At 42.7% G+C, this 20860-nt stretch overlaps 1 protein-coding gene across 2 annotated transcripts in view; it reads left to right on the top strand.

Annotated features, from left to right (window-relative positions):
* Positions 1-20860, top strand: part of SYT12 (synaptotagmin 12) — a 197109-nt gene that overhangs the window by 51053 nt on the left and 125196 nt on the right. For both annotated transcript variants that reach the window (XM_077288022.1, XM_077288023.1), the window contains exons 2-4: positions 3990-4043; positions 5948-6138; positions 10468-10827. In XM_077288022.1, coding sequence (XP_077144137.1) covers positions 4010-4043; positions 5948-6138; positions 10468-10827 — 585 coding nt within the window. In that variant the 5' untranslated portion in view covers positions 3990-4009. The remainder of the gene's footprint in view (positions 1-3989; positions 4044-5947; positions 6139-10467; positions 10828-20860) is intronic.

The raw sequence follows: 20860 nt of genomic DNA, 5'->3' as shown, positions 1-20860 counted from the left end.
CATGTCCCTGTTCCATATGCTCCATCTGGCTGCTGCACCGATTCCGGTGGCCCATGTGCCTACTCGGACCTTGGACTTAGAGGGTCCGCCTCGCCGTGTAAGCCCGCTGTATGTAGCTGTTACTAAAACATTACAGCTGACCTGATGACAGAAAACTATAAAGGATACTTCATGTTGTGCCCGGATCGAGCGACGCTCCTTCCAATATGCTCTCGCTTGTGACAGAATGTGTTTAGTCATCTATTCAGCAGTAGGATTTGGCTAAGCGGAAAGCTTGTATATTCTTGGCCTTTTTGTAGGAAGCAAGGGGCAATCTGTCATGTCAATATTTTATCTCTTGTAATGTGAGAGTCTGTTAATGTCACAACGATTCTTCTTACTGAGTGTGAAGGGGAAGTTGAGGTTTGCCGGGATAACACGCACAGTGAACGATTCCGCTCCTAGATCTATTACTGTACTGTGCTTTGTGGCATTGAAGGCAGTAAGGAAAGAATGGAAGCGAGAACATAACCATCCATAATTCCCAACATGGGACTATCCCCCACATACATAAATGTGGGCGAATGTAGGTGTAGCGCATGTGCCGCCATTCTCTGCTGCTGGCTGCACAGGGAGTGTGCACGGGTCTGACTGCTGAATGTGCGCATCTCCTCACTGTCTGCTGTGCTCGGCTGGTGCCAGCTCCGCACAATGAAAACTTTTTCTAAAGAAGCTCAAGGAAATAAAAAGGAATAAAGCTATGCCCCCCATCTGCAATCGCCCCTAGAACCCATGCAAGCGCTGGTCTCTTCTTCCTGGCCCGGTCCTCAAAACACAGGAAATGTCAGTGACTCGCCTTAGCCATTGATAGGCTGGTTGGGCTTTTTCTGTGCATTTTCAACGTGTCGAGGACAGAACCAAGACCTACAGCAGTGACAATCGGATTAATATTACTTTTATTACTTTGGACCAATCCAAGCCCTTGTAAGAATAAATGACCCTTTTCCATAACACTGTTCATGTTCATCGCAGCTTTCCAGGCTTAAATCAAACTCAGCTGTTGTTTTCCGGCCTGATGGTAACCCTATTCATACACTATACCACAATTTATGCTTATGTTAATGGCGCCTGAAATCTTCAGAGCTACAGCTCTTTTATAGAGTTTATTTCATTTTTTAAAGGGAATCTGTCACCAGGATTTTGACACCTAATCTGAGAGCAGCATAATGTCGGGGCAAAGATGCTGACTCCAGTGATGTGTCACTTACTGGGCTGCTTGCTTCAGTTTTAATAAAATCACAGTTTTATCAGCAGGAGATTATCATTAGCGGACTAGTAGACCTGCTGCCATGTAGTCCTCCATATTCATGAGCTCTGTATAACCCCGCCCCCGCCACTGATTGGCAGTTTTCCGGCTATGTACAATATACAAAGAAATCTGCCAATTAGTGGTGTGGGCGGGATTATACGGAGATCAGCATGCATAGGACTGCTAGATCTGATGCAGCGATAACAGGGATTTTATCAAAACTGCAGAAAGTAGCCCAGTAAGTGATACAATTCTGAAATCGGGGTCTTTTCCCCTTCATTATGCTGTTCTCAAATGAGCTACCAAAAACCTATTGACTGATTCCCTTTAATAAGATATTTCCAGCGTACACTTTTATGACATATGCACGTGGAAGTGTGGCTCTTCTTTATTCAATTCTGTGGGGACAGTGATGGACGGGATTCAGCAAACCGAAGTTACAGACGTTACAGAACCCAAATGGTGAGAGATCCAGAGGTGGGAAAGTCTCATAAGAATTAAGGGAAGAAGCCCTGCCATTAATATTTTTTTAATTAAATGTGTGTATGTGCATATAATGTAGCGTGAGTGTATTACTACAGTCACCTCCCGCTGCTCTCTCCGGTGTCCAGCACTGTTCTGCTCCTCTTCTCAGTGACGTCACTGTTCTTCAGACTGTACGGATTACTCTATGCTCTATGTGAGAGACGGACGTTTCTTGTACAATGAAAGTCTACGGGGCCTTGTTCTAGTACTCCATAGGTTTATACTGTAAAGTCACTTCCGATCACGCAGAGTCTGCAGATCATTGATGTCACTGAGAAGAGAAGCAGAACAGCACTGGACACCGGAGAGAGCGAGGGTAGGTGAGTCCATCAATACACTTATATTAGCCACACAAAAACACATTTGATGAAAAAATATTCACGGGAGGGCTATACACGCACGTGTATCCTTATCCTCATATGGAAAGTAGCAGATATACTATTGCCTCCATGTTTCCTGTGCAGATGTACAGTAGATGATGTATAGGGCAGACACATCAATGAGACTTATCCGGTAACATCCCTTCTTTTACCTCAAGCTATAAGTCAAAAACATTTTTAATGAGAGTAAATTTTAAAAAATCCAAAACCTATTGGATTTTTATTCTGTTTGGAAAATATAAACTTCTGGATTCCACAGGAAATTGGAAAGTGCTTGTGTTGTAAGTCACTTTTAGCTTTGGACACAAGAGAATGTAAATGAAACAACCCATCTTGTCTTATTGTATGTTGGGGAATGGTCTCGAATAATTAAGGTTGCCGATTAAAATCACAGAGAGAACATAAAAAGTGAAATGGATGGTAATAATTAACAAAATGTATCAAAGTTCAGATTCTAAAGATGACTTTTTAATTACTAAGTTATATCAGTCACTGATTTCAATAGCAATTAATTTTACTGCTGTGAATTTAATAGACGTGTAATTCCAGGATCTCTGTAGAAGGTTGTAACAAAAACATTTAAAAGTATGTAAGAACGGGACACAGACACACTCACGGACACAGATATGGACATACATACGGACACACACCGACACACACAGACTAACACATGGACACACACACGGACACACACATGGGCACAGACATGGACATACACATGAGCACAGATATGGACATACACACGGACACACACAGACTCACACATGGACACACACACGGACACACACGGGCATAGACATGGACATACACATGAGCACAGACATGGACACACACATGGGAACATACATGGACATACACATGAGCACATACATGGACACACACAGGGACACACGTGGACACATACACGGGGACACACAAGAGCACAGACAAACACACGGGCATAGACATACACATGGACACACACGGACATGTAGTACACATGAACACACATACGGGCACACACATGAACATACAATACACATGGACACATACGGCACACACATGGACACACTGAGACACATGGACATACAGTACAGACGGACACACATGGACACACTCACGGACACACACATGGACATACAGTAGAGACAGACACACATGGACACACACCCGAACATACACATGGGCACAGACATGGACACATACACAGACACATAAATGGACACACAGATATACACATGGTTGCACACAGATACATACAGTACATGGACACACACATGGACACACACATGGACATACACATGGACATACACATGGACATACACACAGACACACACACGGACACACACATGGACACATGAATGTACAATACACACAGATATACATATGGATACATGGACATACAGTACCGACTGACACACATGGACCCACACATGAACAGACACATGGACACACGGACACACACATGGACACATGAATGTACAATACACACGGACATACATATGGACACATGGACATACAGTACAGACTGACACACATGGACCCATACATGGACCCATACACACGGACACACACAGACACACACGGACACATGAATGTACAGTACACATGGACATACATATGGACACATGGACATACAGTACCGACTGACACACATGGACCCACACATGAACAGACACACGGACACACACATGGACATATACATGGACACGTGCAAACAGGAGCGCCCCTATTGAACCCTGACCATTCCTCACCTAATCCCTTAGGTTGCCTTCTGGAGCCACATGTGTTACACATCTTTTCTCTTTTCCATTTAGGTAGAAACTAAATTAATGAGATGGAGAGTAAAATGATTGACTATCGCATTAGTGGTAAGTAATATTTCATGTTTTTATAGGGGATTTGTAACATAAAAGTCTGAACTACTTGGGATGGTTTCCATTGCAATTAACTTGAGAACATAAAGACAATAAATGCTATAATACTATATAATATTATACACTCCTCAACATTGAAATTGCAATAACAAGAAGGAAAAGTGGTGGGATTATGGAAATTGCAGATCTATAGAGACGTTAATGATATGCAAATGTTAAAGAGTTGGAAAACATTTATTCAAAGCATCTTGGTTTACTCAGTTTTGAGTAAAAGCGTCACACAGAGATACACATGCACTTACTACACACATTGGCTGCTATCGGTGAAGTTATTATTGGTTGTCTGAGGAGTGTCCTGCCGTTCAGAAAGCACTTGGGCAAATTATCAAGCTCCGCTGCTGGCAGCTCTTTTTGCAATTGATGACCAATATAGTCCCAGATGTGCTCGATGGGAGACAAATAACGGATACACTGCAGACCATGATAGCATATTTATGCCACACGCTGCTCACAGTAGCAAGTGCAACATGTGGCCTGGGGTTGTCATATTGAAAGATAGATCCTGAGACCCTTTGGAAAAATAGCTGTACCAATGGATCCAGGGCCAAACCAATGTAACACCGAGCTGTTAGTGTAGCTGGAATGAAGGCCAGAGGGGTCAGGCTGTACCATCCACACTATAATCCCGTGAGTAGGACCAGTCAAACGTTCTCACGTAAAGGTCTCAATGTCACTTACCAAATCCAAGGTGACAGACATTGTCAACATAAACCATAAGAAGACATTTGCATGACACTGGGCTACGAGCCAGATGTCCATCTGCAGATGTTAAATTAACCTCATACCAACCATCTCAAAGGCTATCACGGTGCGGAGTAGGGCAAAGCTGGCTGAAATAGAGGTCTGTCTTCTTCAGCAACGAGTCTTGCTTTTGTCCTGGATACAATGATAGCTGTAAATCAGTCTGGAGACAACATGGGCAATCCCAGGAAAGTATCCCAAGAGCCGTTTTCAACCCAACAACACCAGGCCGCATGCTGCACATGCTACCGCGAGGAGCCTCTGGACATCTCGAGGGACATCATTGGTCAGCAGTTAAAAAGAGGAAGCTGCCAGCAGCAGATCTTGATGATTTGTGTATCCAAGTGTGTCAGAACAGTCCTCAGAAAACCATTACATTAATAACTTAATTGATAGCAGCCAAGGCTGTAAGTGCGGGAATTTCTTTACACAATGTTTATAGTTTATGCAAATTAACTCAAAATGTTTTGACAAATTGGTTTCCATTTTTCATCATTTGCATATGATTAACATGTCTATCCATCCTGTGAATTCCACAACTTTAACTTTTTGATGCTGCAATTTTAATATTAAGCAAGGAAATATTATAATACTATGATGCTAAAAAGTAAAAAAAAAACTTGTATACTATGTGATATAATAGACTGAACTCATAAAACCAAAGGGGAAGAGGAGGAATTGCCACTGGAAGTGATTGCTGGTGCAGTATTGGTGCATTTTAGTAGTTGTATAGTGCATTGACTAAAATTCACTTAATAGTTGGTTTCTGTAGATGCAAACCATATATTAACACCAGGCTTCAATTCAGAACTGTCCAATTTTCGGGTGTTGAACAGAGTTTCATACCTGGTTTGCTAAATGCTACACCCATAAGATAGAAACTTGTCTTGGGATTGAAGCTGATAGAAATATGTCCGAATCTGAAGTCCGTAAAAACATTAAATGTAATGTAGAATATTGTAAAATCTACATGCTGAGCGCAGCTTTAGATCCCATTCAGAGAGCTGTGCACATTGATTGCTGCCAACTGAATTTTATTGGTCCTTTATGCTTCTACATAAAACTCTTCATGGGTATTTTATGGACTTGTTTTGCAGTCATCACAAGCCCGCCCGGATGGGAAATAGGAATATACATTGCTGGCGCGTTGACTTTGCTAGGAGTAGTGGGTCTCTATTTATGGAAGCTGTACACATCGGGCAACTACCCGTCTCCTTCTCCGTTCCCCAACTATGACTACCGATATCTCAAGCAAAAATATGGGACATCATATACAGAGGTTAAGAAGGTAAGCTCATCGCTGGACATGTCCAGAGCTAAACACAGTTGTTCTGGTGGTTAAATGTCATAGACAATATTTGTAGGATCATCCTCCAAAGTCCAATCAAGTGGGATTCCAACCACTGGGACCCTTGCTGGCTGCAATGATGAAGCAGCTAGAAAACTGTAGTGACCCTTGGCCTTCATGTCAACACATATTGGTAGAATAATCTATCAAGCTTTGCAGGGTCTGACTTTTCTACCCCTATTGACTGCTAGAACGTTACTTGGTTCTTTCTAGGTAGTCATCAAGAAGAAGCCAAGCAGAGCCAACAGGAACTTAGCGCCAACTCCGATTTGTTTCGGCAGTTAATAGGACATTCAGCAGTCAGACCCTGCCTGTTGGACCTTGATGGCATGCCCTTGTGTTATAGGTAAACAGGAGAGAAAATGAAAGTTACTCTTCCATCTGAATTGTAGTATTCAGTTGTCAGACCCTCACCAGCTGCATAGTGGTGGAATATCCCCCCAAAAAGGTAGAAGTTAAAGTGAATGTCACAGGCAAAAAGAGACAATTAACTTATGTGGCAGCCATACAAAACGACACCACGTAAAAAAAAAAACACAACTGGGCCATCCATACACTTGAGAAAGACCCATTTATGGCTCACTATGTGGTGTCATGGGTATCAATAAGACTCGGTATTAAAATAATTTTCCAATATTGAGTTACTATGACCTATCCTTTGGGTTAGGTGATCAATATCTGATGTAATCGGGCCTGACAACTGACATCCCCACCAATTAACTGTTACCAGCTTCGTCAGCCGGCCAGTTGTAAGCCGCATACAGAGCGGAACACCACAGCTCCATCACGCTGCTTAGTGGCTGCTGCCGGTGGTGGAGCTCAGCTACGTACATTGTGTACATTCTGCCGCTCTCAGAGCTGATTGATGCGGATGCTGGGTGTCAGACCCCCACCAAACAGATATTGCTGACCTGTCACAAGAATAGATCATTAATAACCCTAGAGTGGAAACCCCCTTCAAACTAAATGCTGGAATGCTGGAGACCATTTTTCCTTTTTTTGGATATTTAAAAAAATAAGCCACCAATGTTTTTTTTTAATTTAGTGCAGAGTTATAACTACAGTAGTAAGGGCTATAACGAATTAAATAAGATCTGTTTTTATACCAAGACATCTTGTTAGATAAATCAAACATAGCCGTGACGTTTCCGATAATGAAAAATAAAATGAACTGTACGGAAAATAATGCAGCTATTTCTTCCTAAGTAAATGATCTAGTCCTGGTTATCTGTAAAATTATAGCATACATTAGTGATGTGTAGAGATAAATCCAATACTGTCTTATAAAAGGAAGCACTCCGAGATGATGTTAGAGACTGGAAAGCAATATGTCTAGTGCCGCACACCAGAATAAGGAGTCTTCTGCTGTCAAAATGAAGACACAAATATTGACTGGCAGCCCAGACATGGAATTACTATAATGACCCAATAAAGTATGCATGATGTTCTATTAGTGGAAGCCGGAAGCCTCCAATATACATGGCTGCATTGCATTCTGTACATGGACAAAAAGACTTCCATCTATGCACAGCAAAGCAGTATGTTTCAATGCATAAATAAATCCTGGGCCATCTCGCTACCTATTATGCATCTTAAAGGAAACCAGTTTATCCATCCTGCCCAAACTACGGGCGGCATGGATCACAGCTTGACTGCACGTTTGCAGCTAGGTATATTTTTCTCTGAATCACTCCAACTGGGGATGAGACTAGTCCAGCACCGCCCCTGGGCGACTATTCCCAGCGCCGCTGTAGGTGATTGGCATGTCTCTCCCTATGTACACACATGACAGAGACCTACCAGTCACCTGAGTCAGGATGGGGAGAAACCTCAAACTTTAGTCGGAATTCAAACCATAGTTTCTCTGAAAATCTTGAGCATTTCATAGAAAAGTATACAAGTATCAAAAGACTTACCGTCATTTCCTAACAATACAGGTGTGTACAGGTGCTTACTAAGAGTAGCCATCTCCATATTACCAATAAATTAAGTAGCACTCTGTAGAGCTGCATAGCATGCAAACATAAAATATATGAAATTTCAATTGCATTACTGCTCTAGAAAATTGTAAAAATTGAGAAAATGTAACGCATAAATTGGCCAATTCATGTGTACCCAGCAGCCACAATAAGACAATTCTCGTTGCTGGGAACCTGCCTAATTCGCTGCTGGAAGCCTATCTCATTAGCCAGGTTCCCAGCAACAAGAATTGCCTTATTGCCTCTGCCTGGGACAACTCATAAGGTCCTATGGCTTCCAGTACCATCTATGTGCCAATGACACTCAGATCTACCTCTCTGGCCCAGATGTCACCTCTCTGCTCTCCAGAATCCCACAGTGTCTATCAGCCATATCCTCCTTCTTCTCCTCTCGCTTCCTCAAGCTCAATGTGGACAAATCTGAACTAATTATCTTTGCTCAATCTCGCATATCTTCCCTACCTGATCTATCTATCAAAATAAATGAAATCACACTTTCCCCTGTCCCCAAAATCCGCTGCCTCAGAGTAACCCTTGCCTCTGCCCTGTCTTTCAAACCACACATCCAAGCTCTCGCCACCTCCTGTCGCCTCCAGCTCAAAAATATTTCCAGAATCCGTCCTTTTCTCAACCCACACTCTACCAAAATGCTTGTACATGCCCTAATCATCTCCCGCCTCGACTACTGCAACATCCTCCTTTTGTGGCCTACCTTCTAACACTCTTGCACCCCTCCAGTCCATCCTTAACTCTGCTGCCCGACTAATTAATCTCTCTCCTCGCTACACTCCTGCTTCCCCTCTTTGCAAATCCCTTCACTGGCTCCCAATTTCTCAGCGTATCCAGTTTAAATTACTAACACTGACCTACAAAGCCATCCATTATCTTTCTCCTCCGTATATTTCCACACTAATCTCTCAATATCTTCCCTCACGTAATCTTCGGTCCTCCCAAGACTTCCTCCTCTCCTCCACGCTTATTCGCTCCTCACCCAATGGCCTCCAAGACTTCTCCCGAATATCACCCATCCTCTGGAATTCAGTGCCCCAACACGTCCGGTTATCCACTACTTTTGGATCCTTCAAAAGAAACCTGAAAACCCACCTCTTCAAAGAAGCTTACAGCCTGCAAAGACCACACGGCCTCCTCAACACCATTGGAGCTACTGCAATCCCCGACCTACTGTCTCCTTCCCCATAATCCTGTAGAATGTAAGACCACAAGGGCAGGGTCCTCTTCCCTCTGTACAGTCTGTCATTGTTAGTTTTGTTTACTGTAAGTGATATTTGTATTTTGATGTATCCCCTTCTCATGTACAGCACCATGGAATTAATGGTGCTATATAAATAAATAAATAATAATAATAATAAATAATAATAATAATAATAATAAAATTGTGGCTGCTGGGTACACATGAATTGGCCAATTTATGCGCTATGTTTTCTCAATCTTTACAATTTTCTAGAGCAGTAATGCAATTCATATTTCATATATTTCATGTTTGTATGCTATAGCACTACAGAGTGCTACTTTTTTTGTTCATAGAAAAGTATACCTTTTTGCAATCATGCAGCCAGTCTCTGATTCATGTTGCACTTGGTTTGGGTAACATAACTCATCTGACAGGTTCCCTTTAATGACCTATGCAAACTCCGTCTCTGAGTCTAATATTCAACACCTCAAAACATATTTCACACCATTTATCACAGAGATGACTCCCAAAGACCTTGGCCACAGCCGATTATGTCCTAGACTTGGAGCAATTGTGTGGGCAAAACACATTTTATAAATTAACTATTGCCTTGTTGCAGAATAGACGTAGACAAGAAAGTAAAAAAATCCTTCAAATCCATCTTAGTGGTGCACATGCTGTTTGATAGACCTATAATATAGTATTTGGTAGATTTGGCACGTGTTGACTTAGATTTCCTTTTTTAGACCACCTCTTGAGTGTTACATTTTGGGCCACTGTTTGCCCTGAAAAATGGTGCACATCTTTAAAATTTGCAAATTGTGTCATAATCAGTTAATAAATTTGTCTAAACTTGTGCCAAAATTCTTTCAAAACTATGATAGTATATCTGCCCCACAGCATCATCTCATCAGATACCTGTCCTAAGACTAGCTCCCCCTTCCCGTTCTGATTCTGCCCCTTCAGGGGAAATGATGCTCTCAAGAAAGAGAGAAATTCGGTGTTTGGCAGTATTACATTTTATATATTTCCGTCTGGATCACAAAGTTCCAGTTAAATTCTTCTGTTAAACTTTATGATGTTTCTTTTCTTCTCTAGAGAGCCGTCCAGGGAAACGCAATGGTGGCAAATCTCAATGATACCTATGAAAGTATTAATGAATTTGGTCCAATGGAATTGATCAACAGAGACATGGAAATGACTCCCTATGGGATGTTAAGGAAATCTGTCTCAACCGATTCCCTCAGCTCCATCTCTTCCATTGGAAATAACTTTGGCTCGGACTTTACTGTGGGACAGATTGAAGTCACTATGGACTATGATGTCAATTCCAATACATTGCATGTCTCCTTAATACAAGGAAAAGATCTGCTGGAGAAAAAGGAAGATGGAAATTTTGAGTCCTGCTTTGTGCACATTAGCCTCCTTCCAGATGAACAAATCGTTGGCATTTCCAGAGTAAGTATACCCGCCCGGTGCATGCCAATATATGGGGTCTGTAACTTCATTTATTTCTTGGTCTTCTCATCTCATTGGGGAAATGTTCATAAACAAAATATAGTTTATTATATTGTAGCTATTGAGACCTCAGAAAATGTATACCACATGTACTAACTGGTTATCTAAGGGGTAATGTTTCTCCTTGTGGAGAGTGACATGCCTGACATGCCAGGGTAAGGAGGCTTATAGGCCATGCAATGCTCATCTGGTAAATTAAATATGCAAGTAGCCTCTTCCGAGAGGAAGAGGCCGTGAACTCTAGTGCCAACTATTGGAAATAGCAATCCTAAAAGTCTAAGTCTATATTGACTCTTTAACGAGTCTTGCCTCATTACTTTGGATACAATTCAAACCAGAATCTTAATTTTGCAGGCATGGTATTTCTGGGTGCTGCTCTTTCTCAGTGCAAAGCATGAGATCTGAGTTGGCTGTGTGAGAGGCTTAGACTGGGGTCTCTAAGTGTTAACATTTCTTCTTATAGAGAGGGACATGCCTGACATGACAGAGTGAGGAGGCTGATAGGCCTTGCAATGCTCTGCTGGGATAGTAAATACACAAGTTGTCTCTTCTTCTCTGAATAGACAATTTGCATACTAAATGGCTATATTTATTATTAGTCATACATGTTGCAATGCTGCAACTCGGCTTTAGCAACCAAATACCCGTTGAGTTTTACCATACATGTAGATCTAAGACTTCTCAGTTATAGTCAATCACAATACTGCAGGGAATTTACTCACAAATAGAGAGGTAGATAGATAGATAGATAGATAGATAGATAGATAGATAGATAGATAGATAGATAGATAGATAGATAGATAGATACAGTGGGGAAAATAAGTTGATACACTGCCGATTTTGCAAGTTTTCCCGCCTACAGAGAATGGAGAGGTCTGTAATTTTTATCGTAGGTACACTTCAACTGTGAGAGACAGAATCTAAAAATAAAAATATCTGAAAATCACATTGTATGATTTTTACACAATTAATTAATTTGCATTTTATTTCATGAAATAAGTATTTCATACAATAGAAAAACAGAACTTAATATTTGGTACAGAAACCTTTGTTCGCAATTACAGATGTTTTCTGTAGTTCTTGACCATGTTTGCAGCAGCGATTTTTGCCCACTGTTCCATACAGATCTTTTCCAGATCTTTCAGGTTTCGGGGTTGTCGCTGGGCAACATTGAGTTTCAGTTCCCTCCAAAGATTTCTATTGTGTTCAGGTCTGGAGACTGACTAGGCCACTCAAGGACCTTAAATGGTTTCTTACAAAGCCACTCCTTAGTTTTCCTGGCTGTGTGTTTTGAGTCATTGTCATGCGGGAAGACCCAACCATTACCCATCTTCAGTGTTCTTATTGAGGGAAGGAGGTTGTTGGCCAAAATCTTGCGATGCATGACCCCATCCATTCTCCCTTCAATACAGTGTAGTCGTCCTTTGCAAAAAATCACCCCAAAAGTATAATGTTTCCCCCACCATGCTTCATGGTTCATGGTTGGGACAGTGTTCTTGGGATTGTATGCATCCTTCTTCCTGACACGGCGAGTGAAGTTGATACCAAAAAGTTCTATTTTGGTCTCATCTGACCACATGACCTTCTACCATGTCTCCTCTGGATAATCCAGATGGTCATTGGAGAGCTTCAAATAGGCCTGAACATGTGCTAGCGTGAGCAGGGAGAGTTTTCGTGCCCTGCAGGATTTTATTCCATGATGGCACACAGTGTTACTATGACTAATGTTTGAGACTGTGGTCCCACCTCTCTTCAGGTCATTGACCAGATCCTACAGTGTAGTTCAGGGTTGATTCCTGACCTTTGTTAGAATCATCCTTAACCCACGAGGCAAGATCTTGCATGGAGCCCCAGACCTTGTGTTTCTTCCATTTTCTAATCTTCCATCAGTTGTTTCTTTCTCACCATACTGCTTGCCTATAGACCTGTAGCCCTTCCCAGCATTGTGCAAGAATGAAGTGCTCTAAAATTTCCTGGTAGACGGCTGCGCTGACTTTAGTCTTGATAATACACAGTGGACCTACACCAGCAGATAACATGTCTCCCGAAACCATCATTGGTTGTGGATATTTCACACTAGAACTTGTAAATCGATGTCCCAGAGTCTGGAAGAAGAGTGGAGAGGCCACAATCCAAGCTGCTTGAGGTGTAGTGTGAAGTTTCCACAATCAGTGATGGTTTGGGAAGCCATGTAATCTGCTGGTATAGGTACACTGTGTTTTATCAAGACCAAAGTCAGCGCAGCCGGGAAATTTTAGAGCACTTCATGCTTCCCTCTGCCGACAAGCTTTTTGAAGATGGAAATTGAATTCTCCAGCAGGACTTGGCACCGGTAAAAGTACCAATACCTGGTTTAAAAACAACAGTATCACTGTGCTTGATTGGTCAGCAAACTGGCCTGAACTTATCCTCATAGAGAATCTATGGGGTATTTTAAAGAGGAAGATGAGAGACACCAGACCCAACAATGCAGACAAGCTGAAGGCTGCTATCAAAGCAACCTGGGCTTCCATAACACCTCAGCAGTGCCACAGACTGATCACCTCCATGCCACGCCACATTGATGCAGTAATTGATGCAAAAGGAGCCTCGACTAAGTATTGAGTGCACTTACAGAACATACATTTCAGTAGGCCAACATTTCGGATGTTAAAATCATTTTTTCAAGCTGGTGTTGTAAAGTATTCTAATTTACTGAAATAATGACTTTTGGGTTTTCATTGGCTGTAAGCCATAATCATCAACATTAACAGAAATAAACACTTGAAATACATCACTCTATTTGTAATGACTCTATATAATGTACGAGTTTCACTTTTTGTATTGAAGAACTGAGATAAATTAACTTTTTGATGATATTCTAATTTTGTGAGAAGCACCTGTAGATATGGGATAGATAGATGATATATAATAGCTAGATAGATAGATAGATAGATAGATAGATAGATAGATAGATAGATAGATACAGAGATAAATAGATGATAGATAGATAAATCGATAATTGATAGATGAAATTTCAACCTCATCTGTCCTGCCAAAGTTGGTGGGTTCGGCTTCTTTTCGAATGTGTATAAGGGCCTTAATATGTTCGACATTTCTGTGTTAGAAGAAGACGCAGGACAAATAATCCTGAAGCCATGTTCAAGCAATATCTATTAATAAACCTTATTATTTTTGGTGATAGTTTACAGAATATGCTTCTGTCTTGTATGAAGCTGGTTGCATAAATTATTATCCAGTCCAAGGTCTGCAATAAAGACGAGGACGACGTGTAAGACAAGTCATTTACCCGCCTTACATTAGGATTATCAGACTATTACACGACCCTCCTTCCATGTTGTAAGACATTGCAGTAACGTAATATAGGAAGGTACTGGCTCGTACAGTGAAGCAGAGAAGAGGCAGGCTCATCATCCTTGGGGGATACTGCTTGCCAAGCTTCCAGCATCTGAGTGCACTGCGTGGGTGTATGTGCTACAAGTTTAATATGGTAGATGCTCATTAAAATATGACAGCAGAAAATCTTGTCCAGCTCTGTCTCGTCACTGCAGGATTTTTTCTAAGATGGTGCTCTTCATTTTAATAAATACAGCAGCGCTATGGACTATAAAGCAAGTCTTGCAGACAACAGACTAATCACTTGTGGTTTTTAACTCATTACAATAGAGAATATTTTAATAAAACAGAATACCTAATGTTCCATTAATAGGGACAAAGTCTTAGCTTGGTATATTAACTACTGACTAATTCATGGCTTCTAGGGCCAGGTCGTATGCCGAAAAATGTATTTCAAACCCCTTTAATGCATATAATAAAAAACCCTGAAATCTAAGGGGAAGGAGATCGAGTCTTGCTGAGTTCTTCAGCAATGTCCCTCATTAGGCAAGAATGCTTTGTTCGTTCTTTATGCAACATTGATAGTGTGGTCCCTGATGCATTGTAATTCTCAAAATTTCAGTGCCTGTGTTCTTTCTAGGGAGTGCTTCCCACATTCACTTGCTGTGTACCCCTATCAATCTCGGTGTAGAGTTTGGAAAGCAAGTGAATACAGAATGCACCAAGTAGGAGAGGAAGCAGCCACCGGAATATTGAACCACACCGCGGCCAAGATAAGACCTATGGTGTAAAATAGTCCCTTGATACCTAAAGAAAAATATTGCAGAGGTGGCTAATATATCTGTTACCTGAAACAAAGATTCAGTTTGCTGTCTTCGCCCTTCATATACATTCCCTGGCAAAGGCAGTGTGGCTTGTAAGCACCCAAGGCAAGTCCTCTACCGGCTTTATCCTATCTCTCCACCCTACTCAGCAGGGTGTGTTCTGAACACTTCTGGATTTTCAATTGTAACCAAAATGGTTCCATTTTATAATTTAATTATTAGAACTGGTCTTTTGGGAGCCATCAGCAGAATACAGGTTGCAGATAAATCACACTTCCTAACTCTTCAGAGACATCTGGAAAAATGGGATATCACCTTAGACTTCAAGAAGAGTCGGTGAACCTTCTGGGTCCCACTTGAAACCTTTCTGATATAAACAGTTCTAGAAGGTTTACTTGGTCCTACTAAATTCAGAAAGACAAAGACCAAGACCTTCTTGAGGTACAGAATGGGCATGGAGTGTGCAGAGAATGTGTACTGAGGCCTGTGAAAAGGGATGTGACCAGGGCCAAAAATTTCCACGGACCTCCAGGTACACTGCAAGACTAAGCCTCACTTAGATGCCAAATTCCAAAAGTTGGCAAGCCGAACACTATAAATACCATGAACTTGGCCATACGTATGGAGCGCCCCCATGGGGCCGTGGGGTACTCGGTACCGGGTCCTGTAGTTCACAGGGGGATGTCACGGTGGCTGACCTGGTCCATGGCCCTGGGACGTCCGTGTAAAAGGGAAAGGTCTTTAAAGGGATAAAGTTTGTGTTCGTGACATGACCTGTGGTATTCGGTCAGGGTGACCGACGCTGTTTTAAGAGGTCCACTGGGGTGATGTAATGGCAGCTAGATGGTATACCTTCCTACAGGTGAAGTATATCCCCAGGGCTTCCCAGTGTGTAGATGGTGGATGGTGAGAGGCGCAGAGAAGAACAAGGACACAAGGTTGCAGTCTCTTTACCTTTACTGAAGACTTCAGCATCCACAGTCCAGAGCACCAGATCACAGGGCAGGCAGAGTCGGTTTGGAGGCAAGTCCAGAGTCCCCTTGTCCAGGTGGAAATCAGTAGCCTTCCCTTGCCCTACAGTGTTGTAGTTCCTTACTGCCTAAGGCTTCACATAAGGTCCTCACAGATGTAATGTCTCTCTCTCTGTCCCCCATATAGGATAGGACAAACCCATATGACTGGTGGCTTGAGGCTGTTTATAGGGACTCTAGCATGCCCCGGCCTCCAAAGGTTGCCACCGTGCCTCCTGGGTGTAGGGCGGACAGGTAACTTGCAATTAGCTGTCCTGCCGGTCTCTGGAGCAAGGCATAAAGGTCGTTACTCCCTCGGTGTTCCGGCTACTGGGATTCTACGCCACAGAAGGAGGCAGCCTGTGTAGGGCTGGTCCCCTTCTGGTATCTTCTTCTTTGCTACAACTTCCTTCACGCTCGCTGCAATACAGTTCTGCCTTCTGTATGTCTCCTTCTGGGAGCTGCAGCTCTGAGGGCATGCACAGCTCTGTGTCCTTTCTCCTTCGTTCACTGACAGGATCCCACCCCTGTCAGGGACCAACTAACTGAGCTGAGCTCAGCCAGCAACTGACTCACTTTCCCTACAGGCGACCAGTTTTACCTATGTGGGGAGTGACCCAATAAATAGGAGCGAGAGCTCCCCCTGGTGGCCTGGAGTGTGAAATGTGTTGCATGTTTGTGATACCTGGATGCAGTTATCCTTCTTTGCCTCCAAACGTGGCATCACTCTCCCCGAGAGGAAAGCAATACCACTGCGACGACCAGGACCCTGGGGCGCCGTACATAGTTCAAGATGATGACTATATGTGGTCAAAATGATGGAAGATGATTGGACCTACTTTGTGCTAATGATGGTGTAAGAACCAAGCGATACTGCAGAAAGCATTTGAAGTATTATTATTATTATTATTATTATTATTAATAATTTATATAGCACCATTAATTATTATTGACCCACAGTCAATTTATTGACTGTTATTATTACCATTAAGTATTATTGACCCACAGTCGTCATTGTTATGACTCGCTCACACTTGCAAATAAATCGGGCGAATGCAATCTGATAAAAAATTGGATTGCATTTGGTTTAATGTTAATCTGTCATGCTGTGCTCATCTGTAATTTCTCCGTCTCCTCCGTACCTGTGCTCATATTCTCTGATGTGATAGGATCGACGCTCAGAGCACGGACACTCGGATCATGCTCGCAGCAAAGCTGGTGTGTCTATAGCATATCACACCCAATGATCTCATGAGATGCCATTCACTAATGTGACTCTGGCCTTAGAGCTCCAGTTCTCACCGGTTATTGAACATAAACCTCCTCTGATGTTTTTTGGTCTTCATGGTCTATGGACTTTTCCTGTTTTGTTGTTATGATTATATGCGATGGTGAAGAAATAATTGGATGAGCAGTGAGTATAGTAATCATGATGATAAGCATAGTAGCAAGTAGCATGTTAATTAGGTGTGGGAGGCATGTATTCAAGCCAAATTGGATAAGTCTGCAACACCAGGGAAAGTAAGGAAGCTTAGAATATGTATTATTCTGAAAGATGATTCCCTTGAGGAATAACCTACTTTCTTCCTGTGAGGTGCAAATTGGTTTACAGATTCTGAGTTAAGCTTAGCTCCTGAATGAACATATGTAATTAATGAAAGAAATTTAAATCAAGCACACCGGTGACTGAGAAATTTTGCTTGATATGGGAAGGGGTCTCCTGAGTATAGATATCTAATTATGTCAACATGATGTCATAAAAGATGAGTGGCTGTAGGGGTGTGCAGAGAAATCAATGGGGTCCTAGAGAAAAAGCCCTAATTGGGTGCCCCTACCTCATTTCCCCGAAAAAAATATTCAGTGGAGTTGGCAGGGTCACTGGACTTAGGCACAGTAATATAATGGCATACCTTCCACCTTTTACAGACAGGAAGAGGGACATGTATTGTAACACTAAGTTATTTTGCCCGTTTTTGTCCATTTTGAAGCCCTGTAGCATTATATACCCACAGTGAATTCCTCCACTGGACCCCATCACTTGCACAGTATGATGCCCCACAGTGCCGCTAATGAAGTATAATGTTGCCGCAATGTCCCAATAGAGAATGATGCCTCCACCATGCCCCTCAACACAGTATGATGTACCCACAGTGCCACCAACACAGTATGATTTCCCTACAAATCCTCTGCACACATTTTGAGGCCCCCCACTCCACAACATTATTCTCTCACATTTCTCCCACGCACATTATGAGGCCCTTAATGACCCCAAAACAGAAGGATGGTCTCCACATCTCCCCATTCAGTTTCATATCTCCCACAGCCCCCCAATATCATGATTCCCATAGCCCCTGAACAGTTTGATGGCCCACACACATACATTGTAATTCCCCCATAACCACCCAAACAGTATGATGGCCCTCAGAGTCCTCCCACACAGTATGCTGTCTCCACAGCCCACCACACAGTATAAGGCCCCCTGCATACGCTCACAAAGTATGATGCACACACAGCCACCTTACATAGTATGAGCCCTCATGCAGTACAATGGCCCCAACAGCCTGTGCCCCGCCCCACACAGCATGATGGGACCCACAACCCCCACACAGTATAGAGGTTCCTATAGTCCCATCCAAGTACTGACTAATAAAAAATGAAAAAGTACTCACCTCACGCCATTTCCCTGATGTACTGATCCAGTCTTGGCAGCGTGTGGACTAAGGTTCTGCACAGCAGGCGCAATCTAGTAATATCAATGAGCTTGCTGTGCTGATACTCAGATGAACACAATGTTTTACCACTGATGCACACTCTGTTTTACCACTGTATTCAATGGTATCTGCATCGTTCAAATCGAGATGTTGGGTGGGAGAGCCCAGGTACTGAATGGCACTGTTCCCTCCAAATCATGGGCTCCTCAGTTGCGACTTGGTCTGCCACTCTTAAGGTACCGTCACATTTAGCGATGCTGCAGCGATCTAGACAATGATCCCGATCGCTGCAGCGTCGCTGTGTGGTCGCTGGAGAGCTGTCACACAGACAGCTCTCCAGCGACCAACTATGCGAAGTCCCCTGGTAACCAGGGTAAACATCGGGTTACTAAGCGCAGGGCCGCGCTTAGTAACCCGATGTTTACCCTGGTTACCAGCGTAAACGTAAAAAAAAAAAAACACTACATACTTACATTCTGGTGTCTGTCCCCCAGCGCTGTGCTTCTCTGCACTGTGTAAGCGCCAGCCGGAAAGCACAGCGGTGACGTCACCGCTGTGCTCTGCTTTCCGGCCGGCCGGCGCTTACACAGTGCAGAGAAGCACATCGCCGGGGGACAGACACCGGAATTTAAGTATGTAGTGTTTGCTTTTTTTTACGTTTACGCTGGTAACCAGGATAAACATTGGGTTACTAAGCACGGCCCTGCGCTTAGTAACCCGATGTTTACCCTGGTTACCAGTGAAGACATCGCTGAATCGGCGTCACACACGCCGATTCAGCGATGTCTACGGGAGATCCAGCGACGAAATAAAGTTCTGGCCTTTCTGCTCCGACCAACGATGGCACAGCAGGATCCTGATCGCTGCTGCCTGTCAAACTCAACGATATCGCTAGCCAGGACGCTGCAACGTCACGGATCGCTAGCGATATCGTTCAGTGTGAAGGTCCCTTTAGTGGTACATCAGTGAGGGGTAGTCAAGCAACTGGAACCTCCACTTGTTCTATATTATTTTTCCTATTTTCATTGGAGAAGTGGCGACACATGAATGATCTATCGAAATGTAATGTGATGCAATTACACCCTGTAAAGTATTGATGTCATGTAATGAAACCCTTGAGAGTTATTTTTATTTTATTTATTTTACTCACTTATATAGTACCATTAATTCCACAGCGCTTTATATACATTATCATCAATGTCCCCACTGGGGCTCGCAATGTAAATTCCCTATCAGTATGTCTACTGGTCTTTTTTTAGTGAAAGTCTCACCTGGCAGACCACGATAGATTAATGACACCGAGGTTTCAAAAAAGTAAAAAATGCTTCTAAATGTGGTTAAATCCATTATTGTATCATTAACAGAAGTGAATTGTTGAGAATGCTTGGATATAGTGTGGACGTTTATTGCAATTAAAAGGAACAAACCATCCAGGTTAAACATGAAGGAGACTCACTGTTTTCACATGTTACATAGTTACATAGGTTGAAAATAGACCTGGGTCCATTAAGTTCAACCTTTCTCCACCAATTGTTCATTTTGTCACTATATTATCTATAACCAGCAATGTTATGTATATCAAGGAAATCATCCAGCCCTTATATAAAAGCTGTTATTATCTGCCATTACTATCTCCTGTGGTCAGCATTCCACAGTCTGACTGCTCTAACTGTGAAGAACCTATAACACCCCAGGTTCCTGGTTGTTACAGTGACATTGCTTTCCTCACGGGGAGAGTGATGTCACGCTTGGAAGCGATGAAGGATTCTTTTTATCAGGTAATCACAATCATGCAACATGTTCATACTCCAGGCCAGAAGGGGGAGCTCTGATCCAGCTTGTGGGTGGCTCCCCTATATATATTCTGGTCTGGAGGAAAAGTCAGTCAGTGAAAGGAAAGGGGCCGTGCAGACGAGAGGATCTACAGCTCCTCTGAGGAAAGTGAGGGGCCGTGCAGCTCCTGGAAAGAGAGAGAAAGGAAAGCAGAACAGATTGTAAGGTGAAAAGAAGCACAGGCAAAGTGAAGAGCTGGAGAGAAGCTGCGGCTGAGCTTCTTCCATGCTGAAGTGCATGAAACCGGTAGCCGGAAGAC

This window comes from Ranitomeya variabilis, chromosome 2 (genome assembly GCF_051348905.1).
Source record: "Ranitomeya variabilis isolate aRanVar5 chromosome 2, aRanVar5.hap1, whole genome shotgun sequence".
Classification (NCBI taxonomy): domain Eukaryota; kingdom Metazoa; phylum Chordata; class Amphibia; order Anura; family Dendrobatidae; genus Ranitomeya; species Ranitomeya variabilis.
This window is presented reverse-complemented; position numbering and strand designations above follow the sequence as displayed.